This window comes from Narcine bancroftii, chromosome 2 (assembly GCF_036971445.1).
Source record: "Narcine bancroftii isolate sNarBan1 chromosome 2, sNarBan1.hap1, whole genome shotgun sequence".
Lineage (NCBI taxonomy): Eukaryota > Metazoa > Chordata > Chondrichthyes > Torpediniformes > Narcinidae > Narcine > Narcine bancroftii.
The window spans coordinates 140,197,744-140,213,542 of NC_091470.1; the positions used below are offsets into that span (position 1 = coordinate 140,197,744).

The 15,799-nt window shown below is 51.7% G+C and overlaps 2 protein-coding genes across 4 annotated transcripts in view; one reads left to right on the top strand and one right to left on the bottom strand.

Moving 5' to 3' along the window:
- The window catches only part of LOC138752955 (rootletin-like), a 222,958-nt gene that overhangs the window by 6,597 nt on the left and 200,562 nt on the right, over positions 1 to 15,799 (bottom strand). The gene's annotated exons all lie outside the window — the stretch shown is intronic.
- Positions 8,783 to 13,316, top strand: LOC138754251 (microfibrillar-associated protein 2-like). Of its 3 annotated transcripts, none has more exons than XM_069918189.1 (7): positions 8,785 to 9,585; positions 10,145 to 10,211; positions 10,819 to 10,845; positions 11,698 to 11,727; positions 12,193 to 12,280; positions 12,528 to 12,601; positions 13,174 to 13,316. In XM_069918189.1, exons 2-7 carry the CDS (start codon positions 10,145 to 10,147, stop codon positions 13,269 to 13,271), a joined length of 384 nt encoding a protein of 127 aa, XP_069774290.1. In that variant the 5' UTR covers positions 8,785 to 9,585; the 3' UTR covers positions 13,272 to 13,316. The 3 variants fall into 3 exon arrangements, with proteins under 3 accessions (XP_069774291.1, XP_069774290.1, XP_069774289.1); XM_069918188.1 differs by having other exon boundaries at positions 8,791 to 9,585; positions 11,695 to 11,727; positions 13,174 to 13,314; XM_069918190.1 differs by lacking the exon at positions 10,819 to 10,845 and having other exon boundaries at positions 8,783 to 9,585; positions 11,695 to 11,727.

Genomic DNA, 15,799 nt, shown 5'->3' on the forward strand with positions numbered 1-15,799 from the left:
CTATTTCCCCACCTCTGTTTCAACACTGCTATTTCTCCACCTCTGTTTCCATGCCTTTGTTCCCATCCATCTGTGCAACACCTGTTTCTTCACCCATCAGTTTACACTCGCCTGTTTCCACCCCTCTGTTTCCACACATTGGTTTCCCTACTTTTGTCTCTGCACCTTGTTTCCACTCCACTATTTCCCCTCCTCTGTTTCCATTCCTCCGTTTCCACACCACTCTATTTCAACACCACTGTTTACACCCGTTTCCATCCCCCTGTTTCTACCCCTCTGTTTCTACATCTGTTTCCCTACCTCTGTTTCTACACCTCTGTTTCCACCTCCATGCCCACCCACCTCTGTTTCCACACCTCAGTTTCAACCGTTCTGTTTTGACCCATCTGTTTCCACCCCTATTTTTCCTCTCCTGTTTTCACACCTCCGTTTCACTACCTCTGTTTTTACCACTCAATAAACAGTCCACTTATTCGAGACCTGTTTCCCTACCTCAATTTCTCCACCTCTGTTTTCACCCATCTGTTTATACTCATCTTTTCCACCTCTGTTTCCACCCCTATATTTCCTAACCTCTCTTTCTACACCTGTTTCCACCCCTCTGTTTCCACACATTAGTTTCCCTACCTCTGTCTCTGCACCTTGTTTCCATTCCACTATTTCCACTCCACTGTTTCCATACCTCTGTTTCAACCACTCTGTATCGACCCAACTGTTTCCAACATGTTTCCACACCTCTTACCTGACATCTTTTTCGACACCAATGTTTCTACCCCTCTGTTTCCAACTGTTTCTACACCTGTTTCTAAACCTCTCTTTTTACGCCTCAGTTAACATCTCCCTTATTCCATCCCTCTGTTTCCACATCGCTGTCACCCACCACTCTTTCTCCACCTGTTTCCATACCTGTTTCCACCCCTCTGTTCCAATACTTCTGTTTCTCACCTTTGTTTCCACCCATCTGTTTCTACTCCTCTATTTCAACCCCTGTCTTCCTGCACATCTCTTTCCACCCTTTATGTTTCGACCCTTCTGTTTCCACTCCTGTTTCCCCAACTCTCTTTCCACCCCTATGATTCCACACATATTTTTCCGCACCTCTGACTCAACACCTGTTTCTACACCTCTGCTTCTACACACGTTTCAACCCCTCTGTTTCCCTACCTCGATTTCTACACCTCAGTTTCCACCTCTGTTTCTCCACCTTAGTTTCAACAACTCTGTTTCGACCCGTCTGTTTCCACCCCTCTGTCTCCACCTCTGTTTCCACACATCTGTTTCCACACCTGTTACCCCACCTCTCATTCCTCCCCTAAATTTCCACCCCTCAATTGCCACGTTTTTTTCCACACCTTTTTCCCCACCTCTGTTTCTCCACTTCCATTTCTATACCTCTGTTTCCACACCTCTGTTTCAACACCTCTGTTTCAACACCTCTGTTTCCAACTCTCTGTTTTTCCACTTCCGTTTCAATACCTCTGTTTACACCCCTCTGTTTGTACAGCTCGGTTTCCCTACCTCGGAATCTACACCTCTGTTTCCAATCCTCTGTTTCGCCACCTCTGTTTCCACTCCTCTTTTTCCACCTCTCTCTTTCCACACCTCTATTTTCCTACCTTGGTTTCTCAACCTCTGTTTCCACCCCTCCTTTTCAACACCGCTGTTTTCCCACCTCTTTTCTCCACCTCTGTTTCCACCCTTTCTGTTTCGACCCTTCTGTTTCCACTGTTGTTTCCCCAACTCTCTTTCCACCCCTATGATTCCACACACCTGTTTCAACCCTTGTTTCCACACCTCTGTTTCCCTACCTCGATTTCTACACTTCTATTTCCACCTCTCTGTTTCCATTCCTCTGTTTCCACACCTCTTTTTCTACACCTTTGTTTCCATACCTCGGTTTCTACACTTCTGTTTCCACCCCTCTGTTTCTACCTCTGTTTCTACACCTCTATTTCCACCTCCCTGTCCACCCACCTCTGTTTCCACACCTCAGTTTCTCCACCTCTATTTTTACCACTCAATAAACATCCCACTTATTCCAGACCTGTTTCCCTACCTCAGTTTATCCACCTGTTTCCACCCGTCTGTTTATACACATCTTTTCGACCCCTCTGTTTCCACCCCTATATTTCCTAACCTCTCTTTCTACACCTCTGTTTCCACCCCTCTGTTTCCACACATTATTTTCCCTACCTCTGTCTCTGCACCTTGTTTTCACTCCACTATTTCCGCTCCTCTGTTACTATTCCTCCGTTTTCACACCACACTTTCAATGACTCTATTTCAACACCACTGTTTCCATCCACCTGTTTCTACACCGCTGTTTCCACACCGCTGTCGCCACACCACTATTTCTCCACCTGTTTCCACTCCTCTGTTTTCACATATCTCTTTCCCCACTTCCGTATCTCCACCTGTTTCTACATCTGTTTCCCTTCCTCTGTTTCTACACCTCTGTTTCCACCTCTCTGTTTACCCTCCTCTGTTTCCACTCCACTGTTTCCAAACCTCAGTTGCAACCACTGTTTCCACCCATATGTTTCCACCCCTATTTTTCCACTCCACTGCTTCCACACCTGTTTCTCCAACTCTCTTTTTACCCCTCAGTTAACACCCCCTTATTTCAGACCTCTGTTTCCCTACTTCTGTTTCTCCACCTCTCTTTCCACCCATCTGTTTCCACATCTCTGTTTCAACCACTCTGTATCGGCCCATCTTTTTCAATCCCGATGTTTCCACACCTCTGTTTCCACAACTCTTTTTTCCTACCTCGGTTTCTACACCTCTGTTTTCCCACCTCTGTTTCCATTCCTCTGTTTCCACATCTCTATTTCAACCACTCTGTATTGGCCCATCTTTTTCAACCCCGATGTTTCCACACCTCTGTTTCCACAACTCTTTTTTCCTACCTCGGTTTCTACACCTCTGTTTCCATTCCTCTGTTTCCACATCTCTGTTTCAACCACTCTGTATTGGCCCATCTTTTTCAACCCCGATGTTTCCACACCTCTGTTTCCACAACTCTTTTTTCCTACCTAGGTTTCTACACCTCTGTTTACCCACCTCTGTTTCCATTCCTCTGTTTCAACCACTCTGTATTGGCCCATCTTTTTCAACCCCGATGTTTCCACACCTCTGTTTCCACAACTCTTATTTCCTAACTCGGTTTCTACACCTCTGTTTACCCACCTCTGTTTCCATTCCTCTGTTTCCACACCTCTGTTTCAACCACTCTGAATCAAACCATCTGTTTCCACACCTCTTTCCCGACATCTTTTTCAACACCAATGTTTCCACCCCTCTGTTTCTACATCTCTGTTTCCTCCCACAGTTTCTACACCTGTTATAAACCTCTCTTTTTACCCCTGTTAACACCTCCCTTATTCCACACCTCTGTTTCCCTACCTCTGTTTCCATGCACCTGCTTCCACTCCTATTTTTCCATGCCTGTTTCCAAAGCTCCATTTCCCTACCTTGATTTCTCCACCTCTGTTTACCCACCTCAGTTTCCACTCTGTTTTTACCCCTCAGTTAACACCCCTCTTATACCACACCTCTGTTTCCCAAAATGTTTCTCCACCTTTATTTCCACCTGTCTGCTTCCACTCTACTGTTTTCACTGCTCTGTTTCCCCACCTCTGTTTCCACAGCTCTGTTTCTCCACCTCAGTTTACCCTCCTCAGTTTCCCTTGCTGTTTCCTCACCTGTTTCTGCACCTGTTTCCTCACATCTTTTGCTCCACGTCTGATTTTACCCTTCAATTAACACACCTCCGTTTCCCTACCTCTGTTTCACCTCTGTTTCCACCCGTCTCCAGCTCTCTGTTTCCACACCTGTTACCCCACCTCTCATTCCTCCCCTCAATTTCCACACTTCAATTTCCACACCTCTTTTTCCCATCACTGTTTCTCCACTTCCATTTCTATACCTCTGTTTCCACCCTTCCTTTTCAACACCGCTGTTTCCCCACCTGTTTCTCCACCTGTTTCCACCCATCAGTTTCCACTCACCTGTTTCCCTACTTCGATTTCTACACTTCTATTTCCACCTCTCTGTTTCCCCATCTCTGTTTGAACCACTGTTTCTACCTGTCTCTTTCGCACCTATGTTTCCAACCCTCTGTTTCCACACCTCTGTTTCCTGACATCATTTTCAACACCAATTTTTCCACCCCACTGTTACAAACACTCTGTTTCCACATCACTGTTGCCCCACCACTGTTTCTCCACCTGTTTTCATGCCTGTGTTTCCACCCCTCTCTTCCAACACTTCTGTTTCTCCACCTCTCTTTCCACCCCTCTGTTTCCACCCATCTGTTCAAAGTCCTCTGTTTCTCATCTTTGTTTCCACCCATCTGTTTCCACCCCTCTATTCCTACACCTCCGTTTCCACCCTTTCTGTTTCCACTCCTGTTTCCCCAACTCTGTTTCCACACCTATGATTCCACACACATCTTTCCACACCACTGTTCCGCCACCTCTGTTTCTACACCTTTGTTTCCCTACCTCGGTTTCTACACCTCTGTTTCCAACCCTCGGTTCCCAACACTGTTTCCACCCCTTTGTTTCAACACTGCTGTTTCCCAACCTGTTTCTCCACTTCTGTTTCCACGCCTTTGTTCCCACCCATCTGTCCAACACCTGTTTCTTCACCCATCAGTTTCCAATCACCTGTTTCTACCCCTGTTTCCACACATGTTTCCCTACTTCTGTCTCCGCACCTTGTTTCCACTCCACTATTTCCCCTCCTCTGTTTCCATTCCTCCATTTCACACCACTCTATTTCCCCACCTCTATCCCCACCTCTGTTTCCCCACCTGTATCCCCACCTCTGTTTACCCTCCTCAGTTATCCCACATCTGTTGCTCCACGTCTGTTTTTACCCCTCAATTAACACACCTCTTATTCCACACCTCTGTTTCCCTACCTCTGTTTCCACCCCTCCCTTTCCACAACTCTGTTACCCTGCCTCAGTTTCAACAGCTCTTTCCTCTGCTCTGTTTCCTCTCCTCTGTTTGATCACCTCAGTTTCAACCACTCTGTTTCGACTCATCTGTATCCACCCAACTGTTTCTTCCCCTCTGTTTCCCCACCTCGGTTTCCCCACCTCGGTTTCCCCACCTCGGTTTCCCCACCTCTGTTTCCCCTCCTCAATTTCCCCACCTCTGTTTCTACACCTCTCTTTCCAACCCTCTTTTTCACCTCCTCTGTTTCTCCACTTCCTTTTCGATACCTCTGTTTCCACACCACTGCTTCTACTCCTTTGTTTCCCTACCTCTGTTTCCAACCCTCGGTTCCAAACCCTCTGTTTCACCACCCCTCTGTTTCCACCCCTTTGTTTCAACACTGTTGTTTCCCAACCTGTTTCTCCACCTCTGTTTCCACTCACCTGTTTCCACCCCTCTGTTTCCACACATTAGTTTCCCTACCCCTGTCTCTGCACCTTGTTTCCACTCCACTATTTCCCCTCCTGTTTCCATTCCTCCATTTCCACACCACACTTTCAATCACTCCATTTCAACACCACTGTTTCCACCCATTTCCATCCCACCGTTTCTACACTGCTGTTTTTAACCCCTCAGTTAACACCCCCCTTATTTCAGACCTCTGTTTCCCTACTTCTGTTTCTCCACCTCTGTTTCCACCCGTCTGTTTCCATTCCTGTTTCCACATCTCTTTCAATCACTCTGTATCGACCCATCTTTTTCAACCCCGATGTTTCCACACCTCTGTTTCCTGACATATTTTTCAATACCAATGTTTCCACCCCTCTGTGTCCACACCACTGTTTCTACACCTCTATTTCCAAGCCTCTGATTCTACTCCTGTTTCCCTATCTCGTTTTCTATATCTCTGTCTCCAACCCTCATTTCAACACCACCGTTTCCCCATCTCAGTTTCCACCCATCAGTTCCCACTCACCTGTTTCCACCCCTGTTTCCACACATTAGTTTTCCCACCTGTCTCTGCACCTTGTTTCCACTCCACTATTTCCCCTCCTCTGTTTCCATTCCTCCATTTCCACACCACACTTTCAACCACTCTATTTCAACACCACTGTTTCCACCTGTTTCCTTCCCACTGTTTCTACACCGCTGTTTCCCCACTGCCATTTCCCCACCTGTTTCCACACCTCTTTCCCCACTTCCGTATCTGCACCTCTGTTTCCACCCCTTTGTTTCTACATCTGTTTCCCTACCTCTGTTTCTACACCTGTTTCCACCTCTGTTTACCCACCTGTTTCCACTCCACTGTTTCCATACCTGTTTCAACCACTCTGTTTCGACCTGTCTGTTTCCACCCCTATTTTTCCACTCCTGATTCCACACCCGTTTACCCAACTCTGTTTTGACCCCTCAGTTAACACCCCCTTATTCCAGACCTCTTTCCCTACCTCTCTGTTTCTCCACCTGTTTTCACTCGTCTGTTTCCACTCCTCTTTTCCACCCCTGTTTTCAAAGCTCTTTCCTTACCTTGATTTCTCCACCTATATTTCCTCCCGTTTCCAACCCTCTGTTTACCCACCATTCCTGTTTCCACACCTGTTTCAACCACTCTGTATCAACCCATCTTTTTCCACCCTGATGTTTACACACCTGTTTCCCGACATCTTTTTCAATACCAATGTTTCCACACCTCTGTTACCCCACCACTCTTTCTCCACCTCTGTTTCCATACCTGTATTTCCACCCCTCTCTTCCACCACTTCTTTTTTTCGATCTCTTTCCACCACTCTGTTTCCACCCCTCTGTTTGAACTCCTCTGTTTCTCACCTTTGTTTCCACCCATCTGTTTCTACTCCTGTTTCCACCTCTGTTTCCATCCTTTATGTTTCAACGCTTCTGTTTCCACTCCTGTTTCCCCAACTCTCTTTCCTCCCCTATGATTCCACACACATCTTTCCGCACCTCTGTTTCTACACACATGTAACCACCCCTCTGTTTCCCTACCTTGGTTTCTACAACTCTGTTTCCCCACCGCTGTTTTCATTCCTCTGTTTCCCTACCTGTTTCAACCACTGTTTTGACCCATTTGTTTCCACACCTCTTTCCCCACCTGTTTCCACCCTCAATTTCCACCCCTCAATTTTCACATGTCCATTTCCACACCTCTGTTTCTCCACTTCCATTTCGATACCTCTGTTTACACCTGTTTCTACAGCTCGTTTTCCCTACCTTGTATTCTACACCTCTGTTTCCAACACTCTGTTTTGCCACCTCTGTTTCCACTCCTCTTTTTCAACCCCTATCTTTCCACACCTCTGTTTCCCTACCTTGGTTTCTCCACCTGTTTCCACCCCTTCTTTTCAAGACTGCTGTTACCCCACCTCTTTTCTCCACCTGTTTCCACCCATCTGTTACAACACCTCTGTTTCTCCACCTCTGTTTCCACCTGTCAGATTCCTCTCACCTGTTTCCACACCTCTGTTTCCATACCTCGGTTTCTACACTTCTGTTTCCACCCTTCCATTTCCCCATCTCTGATTCCAACCCTTTATTTCCACACCTCATTTTCCCGACATCTTTTTCAACACCATGTTTGCACCCCTGTTTCCACACCGCTGTTGCCCCACCACTGTTTCTCCACCTCTGTTTCCATGCCTGTGTTTCCACCCCTCTGTTCCAATACTTGTTTCTTCACCTCTTTCCACCCCTGTTTCCACCCATCTGTTCGAACTCGTTTCTCACTTTTGTTTCCATTCCTGTTTCCACCCCTCTGCTCCTACACCTGTTTCCACCCTTTCTGTTTCCACCCTTCTGTTTCCACTCCTGTTTCCCCAACTCTTTCCACCCCATGACTCCACATACATCTTTCTGCACCTCTGTTTCTACATCTGTTTCCACTCCACTGTTTCCACCCATTTCTACATCTGTTTCTACACCTGTTTCCACTCCTGTTTACACACCTCCGTTTCAACCACTCTGTTTCGACACCCCCCCCCCCCATCCACCCCGTCTCTGTAACCCCCTCTGGTCTCCTGCACTCCCCTCCCCCCCTTCTCGGTCTATCCCTCTGCTCCCCGATATCCCTCCCTGTCTCTGTAGCCGCTCTGGTCCCCTACACTCCTCCGTGTCTCTGTAACCCTGATCTGGTCCCCTGCACCCCTCCCTGCTTCTGTAACTGCCTCCGGTCCCCTGCACCCCTCCCTGTCTCTGTAACCACCTCCGTCCCCTGCACCCCACCCTGTCTCTGTAACTGCTACACCCCCCGACACCCCTCCCCATCCCTGTAACAACCCCCGTCCAGTCCCCTACACCCCTCCATGTCTCTATAACACTCATCTGATCCCCTGAACCCCTCCCTGACTCCGTAACCGCATCCAGTCCCCTGCACCCCTCCATCTCTGTAACCCCCTCCGGTCCCATGCACCCCACCCTGTCTCTGTAAGTGCTCCGCCCCCCGACACCCGTCTCTGTAACTAACCCTCCGGTCGCCGACACCCCTCACCGTCCCTGTAACCCCATCCGGTCCCCTACACCACTCCCTGTCTCTGTAATCCACTCCAGTCCCCTACACCCATCCCTGTCTCTGTAACCCCCTCTGGTCGCAGACACACCCCCCTTTCTCTGTAACCCCTCCAGTCCCCTACTCACCTCCCCATCTCTGTAACTCGCCCTCTGGTCGCCGACACCCCTCCCCTTCTCTGTAACCCCCACTGGTCCCCGTCACCCTTCCTTGTCTCTGTAACCCCCTCCAGTCCCCTACGCACCTCCCTATGTAATCCTCTCCAGACGCCAACACCCCTCCCTGTCACTGTAACCGCCTCCGATCTCCTGCACCCTTCACTGTCTCTGTCACTCCCTCCCTCCGGTCCCTGACACCCCTCCTGTCTCTGTAAACCCCTCCGGTCCCCGACATCCCACCCTGTCTCTGTAACACTCTCCGGTCCACGACACCCTCCCTGCCTCTGAAATCCCCTCCAGTCCCCTACAACCGTCCCTGTCTCTGTAACCCACTCCGGTCGCGGACAAACCTCCCTTACTCTGTAACCCGCTCCAGTCTCCTACACCCCTCCGTCTCTGTAACCCCCTTCCGTCTCTGTAACTACCCCTCCGGTTGCCGGCACCCCTCCCCGTCTCTGTAACCCCCGCCGGTGCCCGACACCACGCCCCATACCCGTCTCTGTAACCCACTCCGGTCAACGACACCCATCCCTGTCTCTGTAACCCACTCCAGTCCTCTACACACCTCCCTGTCTCTGTAATCCCCGACACCCCTCTCTGTCTCTGAAACCCTCAACCGGTCCCCGACACCCCTCCCTGTCTCTGTAATCCCCTCGGTCCGCGACACCCCTCCCTGTCTCTGTAATCCCCTCCGGTCCCCTACACCCCTCCCCGTCTCTGTAACCCCCTCCGGTTCCCTACACCCCTCCCTGTCTCTGTAACCCCCTCCAGTCCCCGACACTCCTCTGCATTCCTAGGTGTCTCTGTTCAAGACACTGAGTCATCCCTGGACTCCAGCCTTATCAACAAGGGCTGGGAAATGTCCAACTTCCAGCAAAACGTGAATCCAGCCAAGATTCTTCTGATCAACAACAAGACCTTGAAGAAGTTCACTTGAGACCTACAGTCGAACGACAGCAAGGGTAAAAACATCGGGAATCAGTGAAGTGCGGGAGGAGAGGGTGAGAGTGAATGGGGGAGAGAGGGGGAAAGAGGGAGGAAGAGGTAGAGAAGGGGGAGAGAGATGGTGAGAGAGGGGGAGTGAAGGGGAGAGAGGGCAGAGTTAGGGGAGAGAAAGTCGAGAGAGAGGGGGTAGCTAAAGGGGGAGAGAGAGGATGTGAGAGGGAGTGAGGGGGAAGGAAGGGGGAGTGAGCAGTGAGAGGGGAGACAGAGGAGGAGAGGGAATGGGAAGGTTGAGAGGAGAGAGGGGGACAGAGAGGGGTAGAGAGGCAAGAGGAGAGGGACAGGGAGAAAGAGGGAGGGGAGAGAGTGAACAAGGGGGAGAGAGAATCACATGAGTATGCAGAGGGATTTTAACTCATTGTAACAGCTCAGGAGTGTGTGACAGGACAGGACTTCGTTCTGTATCCCTAACATGGGAGTGTGGAGCTGAGAGAGAGAGAGAGAGAGAGAGAGAGAGAGCCCGCTTGATCCATGAACACCAGGATTTTAATTATTCTTCCCTTGACAAATTGCCTGCAGATGTTCCCAGCTGTTGAAGGAAGATTGTTTCAGGGAATAACCATCGTCTTGTTTCTGGTAGTTCTGGGTAAGTCGAATGGAACGGGAATGGGAGTGGAGAAGGGACAGAGGAGCAGAAAAATGGAGAGGGGGAGGGAGGGGGAGAGACAGAGAGGAGAGAAAGAGGGGAGGGAGGGACAGAGCGTGAGAGAGGGGTGGATAGAGGGGTGAGAAAGGGGAGAGAGGCAAGGAGAGAGCGTGAGAGAAAGGGGAGAGTGGAGAGATAGGGGGAAGGGGAGGGGAGAGAGAAGTGGAGGGAGGGGACAGAGGGGAGAGAGAGGGGAGGGAGTGGGTGGAGGGGGAGAGCGTGAGAGAGGGATAGATAGAGGGGAGTGAGAGGGAGACGGGACAGAGAGAAAGGGGAGGGACGGGGAGAGGAGACAAAGGGTAGGATGGGGAGAGAGGGGAGAGTGGGGAAGAGAGGGGAATGAGGGAGGTGGAGTGGGGGAAAGAGGTGGAGAGTGGGCAAGAAGGGGAGAAAGAGATGGAGAGGGGGATAGAGGATAAATTAGGTGAGAGTGGGGGAGGATGGAGGGAGAGGTGTAGAGGGGAGGGGGAGGTGATGACTGTGGAAGGTACAGTTAATCCTGTTCAAACCCCTCTCTCTCCCTCTCCACCTCTCTCCTCCACCGCAGTTCAACCACAGGACACCCCAGACGCAGGTAAATCAATTTCATGGTTTTTTTCTGAATCATAATTTTTGGAACATCTGGTACAGGATAGGATTATCCTCCAATCTGCCTGCTTTCAACTGTTCATTCCTTGTTCTCTCAGGAGAACAGAGAAATTCCGAAATCCTGGTACATCCTTCCCTGAAAGGGTGTCACAGTGGGGACAGGGTCATAGAGAGAGCTTTTGGCACATTGGTCTCAGAAATCAGAGCATTGATCTGGTAAAGTTCTACAAGAGGCCAAATCTTGAGCATTGGGTGCAGTTTTGGTCTCTGAACAACAAGAAAGATCTCAATCAGATAGAAAGAGGGCAAGGATTTACTGGGACGTTTCCCGGATATCAGGAACTGAGTTACTGGGAAAGATCCAACAGGTTCGGGACTTTATCCCCTGAAGATTTACTAGGATGTTGCCCGGGCACTGGGTTACAGGGAAAGCCAGCAGACCAAAAATGTATTTACTTCAGATAAATATCATTCATATTCTTCCCAGAAATATATCTTTTAAATTTTTCAATATGTTTCGAAGCAACGGTTGATACATTCGGACGGCAGCAGACAAGGAGATTGGGGTTCATTCATGATGGGAGAGAGAGTAACCATCTCCCTTTTCTTTCTCCACCTCTTCCCCCCCCCTCACTCGCCCTCCCATCTCTCTCCCCCCCTCTCCCCTGTCCTTCTCTCTCCCCATCTCCTCTCCCTCACCCCCCTCTACCCTCCCCTTTCCATCCCCCTTTCTACCCCTCCCCGTCCCCCTCTCTCCCCTTCTGTCTTTTTGTCTCTGAACTCTCACAAATCCCCCCCCCCCCAACTTTCACCCATCTCCTCCTCTCTCTCACAGAAGACCCAACACATGCCGAACCTTTTCCTCAGGGTAAGTGAATATATTTGATACTCATTTCTTTCATCAGATGGGAAGGTGAAGACAGTGAGAGGGAGACGGGGAGAGTGGAGAGGGAGACAGGGAAGGTGGATATGGAGATGGGGAGGGTGGAGATTGTGAGAGATGGGGAGGGTGGAGATTGTGAGATGATGGGGAGGGTGGAGAGGGAGGGGAAGGGTAGAGATTGTGAGGGAAATGGGAAGGGTGGAAAGGGAGGTGGGGAGGGTAGAGATGGAGACTGTGAGGGTGGAGACTGTGAGAGGGAGACAGGGAGGGTGGAGAGGGAAACGGGGAGGGAGGAGATTGCAAGAGCTAGATGGGGAGAGTGGAAACTACGAGAGGGAGACGGGGAGGGTGTAGATAGTGAGAAGGAGGTGGGATTTAACCGTCTCTCTTCCTCTCACTATTTCAACTATCTCTCCTTCCCTCCCTCCAACCCCTACTCCTCCCCCTCAGACTGTCATGAGGAACAGTATCTCTGCACCCGACTCTATTCCATCCACCAACCACGAAAACAGTGTTTTCCCGGGCAATGTATCTACAGGTAACGACTGAACGAGTGAGAGTGTCCGTGGGGGAGAGAGAGGGGGAGGGATAGAGGGGTAGAAACGGGAGAGTGGGGAGAGGAGGGAGGTGTGAGGCGAGTGGGAGAGGGGGAAAGATGAGGAGAGAATGGGGACAGGGGAAAGAGAGGAATAGAGAGGGGGAGAGAGGTGGGAGGTGAGGGGGAAGAGAGGGGTGAGTGGCAGAGATGGGGAGAGGGGTAATTCTGCCTCTATTATCCTTTGAAGTCTTCGAAGAATGTACGTTGTGAACAAAGAGATTTGCGTTCGGACAGTTTGCCTTCATGAAGAAGACATTCGAGGTGAGATTTTAGCCTGTGGGAGTGTGTGACAGGACGGTGCTTCGCTCTGTGTCCCCACCCCGGGAGTATGTGACAGGACGGTTCTTCGCTCTGTGTCCCACCCCGGGAGTATGTGACAGGACGGTGCTTCGCTCTGTGTCGCCACCCCGGGAGTATGTGACAGGACGGTGCTTCGCTCTGTGTCCCCACACCAGGAGTGTGTGATAGGACGGTGCTTCGCTCTGTGTCCCCACCCCGGGAGAGTGTGACAGGACGGTGATTCGCTCTGTGTCCCCACCCCAGGAGAGTGTGACAGGACGGTGTTTTGCTCTGTGTCCCCCACCCCGGAAGAGTGTGACGGATCAGGGTTTCACCACGTGTCCCCAACCCGGGAGGGTGTGATGGTACGGGGCTTCACTCTGTGACCCTACCCTGGGAGTGTGTGACAGGGACAGGGATTCACTCTGTGTCCCACCCCGGGAGTGTATGATGGGACGGGGCTTCGTTCTATGTCTCCAACCCGGGAGTGTCTGACGACATGGGGTGGAGGGATCTTCTACTCTGACCCCACCCCCTTCTGTCTCTCTCCACAGCCGAGCTCTGTCGAAGCAACGACCGCTGGCCAATGAGATCGCGTAGAGTGCCCACGCGACGAGAGCGCCCCCTGCGGTGTCCTAATGTACAGTCCTAAGATGGAAGAGGGAGGGGGGGAGATGGAAAGGGGGAGAGAAGGGGGAGGAGAAGGGGAGAGGGGAAAAGCAGAGAGAAGGGGGAAGGGGAGAGGGGGGGAAGGGGGAGTGGCAAAAAGCAGAGAGAGAGAGGGAATGGGAAGGGAAGGGGAGAGAGGGGAAGGGGAAAGGCGAAAAGCAGAAAGGGAAGGGGAGGGGGAAGAGGAGAGAGGATGAAGGGGGAGTGGCAAAAAGCAGAGAGAGTAGGAATGGGAGGGGGAGGGTAAGGGGAAGGGGAGGGGGAGGGTAAGGGGAAGGAGAGGGGAAGGGGAGAGAGAGGGGAAGGGGAGAGAGAGGGGGAAGGGGAGAGAGAGGGGAAGGGGGAGAGAGAGGGGAAGGGGAGAGAGAGGGGAAGGGGACAAGGGGGAAGGTGATAGAGGGGAGGGAGAGAGAAGAAAAGGGGAGAGGGGAAGTGGAGAGAGAGGGAAAGGGAAGAGAGGGCTAGGAGATAGAGGTGATGGGGAGAGAAGGGAAGAGGAAAAGCGAGGGGAAGGGGAGAGAGAGGGGAGTGACAGGGAGAGGGAAAGGGGTTCTGTGGCCCAACCCAACAACCGACCCTTCTAGCAGGTGGGGTTAAATACCCTCGGCATCCCCCCCCCCCCACAACAATCACCACCACCACACCCCCCCCCCCCCCGGGATGGCCACGCTCCCCGTCCACCCACTCCCTGGCTCATCCGACCCCAACCCCCCCCCCCCCCCACCTCACCTGTCCTCCTGAAAAATAAAAGTCGTTTGATTGGCAAAAAGGTTCCTAGGTTCGGCGTTGTGTTCCTTGTCAGCTCGAGACTCGCAATGCGATGGACTTCGTGTGGATGGAGTCACTGAGTCAGGGCCCTTCTCGGCCGTGCTGGGCCATTTTGCTGCCCCGTCCCTCTGACATGCGCCATTCCCATCCATGCCCCTCCCCCATCCAAATACTTCTTAAACATTAAACCCTAACGGTTTGTTTTCCGTTCCCCGCCTGTAGATCTTCTCTCATTCACCCGTGTCCTCTGGTATGTACCTTAGTGGGGAAAAAGCCAACTGGCATTAATTCCGTACGTCCCCCTCAAATCTCCCCTCATTCTTCGAAGCACCAGTCAAACTGGTTTAACCTTTCCCTGTAACTCAGTCCTGACATCCGGGCAACATCCCAGTAAATCTTCACTCAGTCCCTGATGTCCAGACAACATCCCAGTAAATTTTCAGGGGATAAAGTCCCGAACCTGTGGACCTTTCCCTGTAACTCAGTCCCTGATGTCCGGGAAACAACCCAGTAAATCTTCAGGGGATAAAGCCCTCTCTGAGGGCAGTTAAGAGTTTTACGGGAATGGACGCTACTGATCAGGGATCCGGACGGATTTACAGAGTGACAATTGGTTCAATAAAGAGGTTTAATCAATGCTGCAAAATATATTGTCGAAGAGCCGAGATAATCTCAGCAAAAATACTGTTAACTCTCAAAATTTGTTGAAGATTTCTATAAAAATATTAATTATTTGCTGAAAATGATGGTCCCGGATGGGGTGACCCCTGACTTCAGCTCTGAAGGGAGTCAGATGTGATTACTGGCCACCTGACTACCAGGTTGTGACCCTTGTACGCTCGACCGCGTCTTGCCCCAATCTGGGCTCCTCTCCTGCAGGATGCTGGTCCTTCTCTCTCCACCGGGGTCAGGCCCTCCGAGAGGGGCAGTCGGAGGACGGGGGTGTAGGTGGGGTGAAGAAGATGAGGGGGGAGGGGGGAGAGGGAGGGGGAGAGGGAGGGGGGAGGGAGGGGGGGAGAGGGAGGGGGGAAGGAGGGGAGGGGAGAGGGGAGTGAGGGGAGAGGGGAGTGAGGGGAGAGGGGAGTGAGGGGAGAGGGGGAGTGAGGGGAGAGGGGGAGTGAGGGGAGAGGGGAGTGAGGGGAGAGGGGAGTGAGGGGAGAGGGGAGTGAGGAGAGAGGGGAGTGAGGAGAGAGGGGAGTGAGGGGAGAGGGGAGTGAGGGGAGAGGGGAGTGAGGGGAGAGGGGGAGTGAGGGGAGAGGGGAGTGAGGGGAGAGGGGAATGAGGGGAGAGAGAGAGGAGGGGATGGGAGGGGATGGGGGTAAGGGGAAGAGGCTGGAGAGTGGGGATCACAGTGGGGTCAGAGAGTGCGGGTCAGAGGACGCAGGTTGGACTGAGAGGGGTGGAGACCAGCAAGGGAATAGGGTTTGGTCATGGGGCCAAGGCCAGAGAGGAGGAAAGAGGGTAGTGGTGAGGGGGGAGGGGGCAGAGATCGGGGGATTCAGGAGGGAGGGGGAGAGAGAAGGGGGAAGTTAGAAAATCCCTCCTCGCCTTCCTCCCTCATTCCCTCCTGTTCTCCCTCCCTCGCTCTCTCCCTCCCACCCCTTCCCTTTCCCTCCCCCTCTCTCTCTCTTGCTCCCTCCCTCCCTCCCTCTATTGCTCCGTCTCTCTCCCCCTCTCTCCCACCGTCCCTCTCCCTTTGACTCTCTATCCCTCACTCCCTCCCTCCCTGCTAAACTCTCTTCA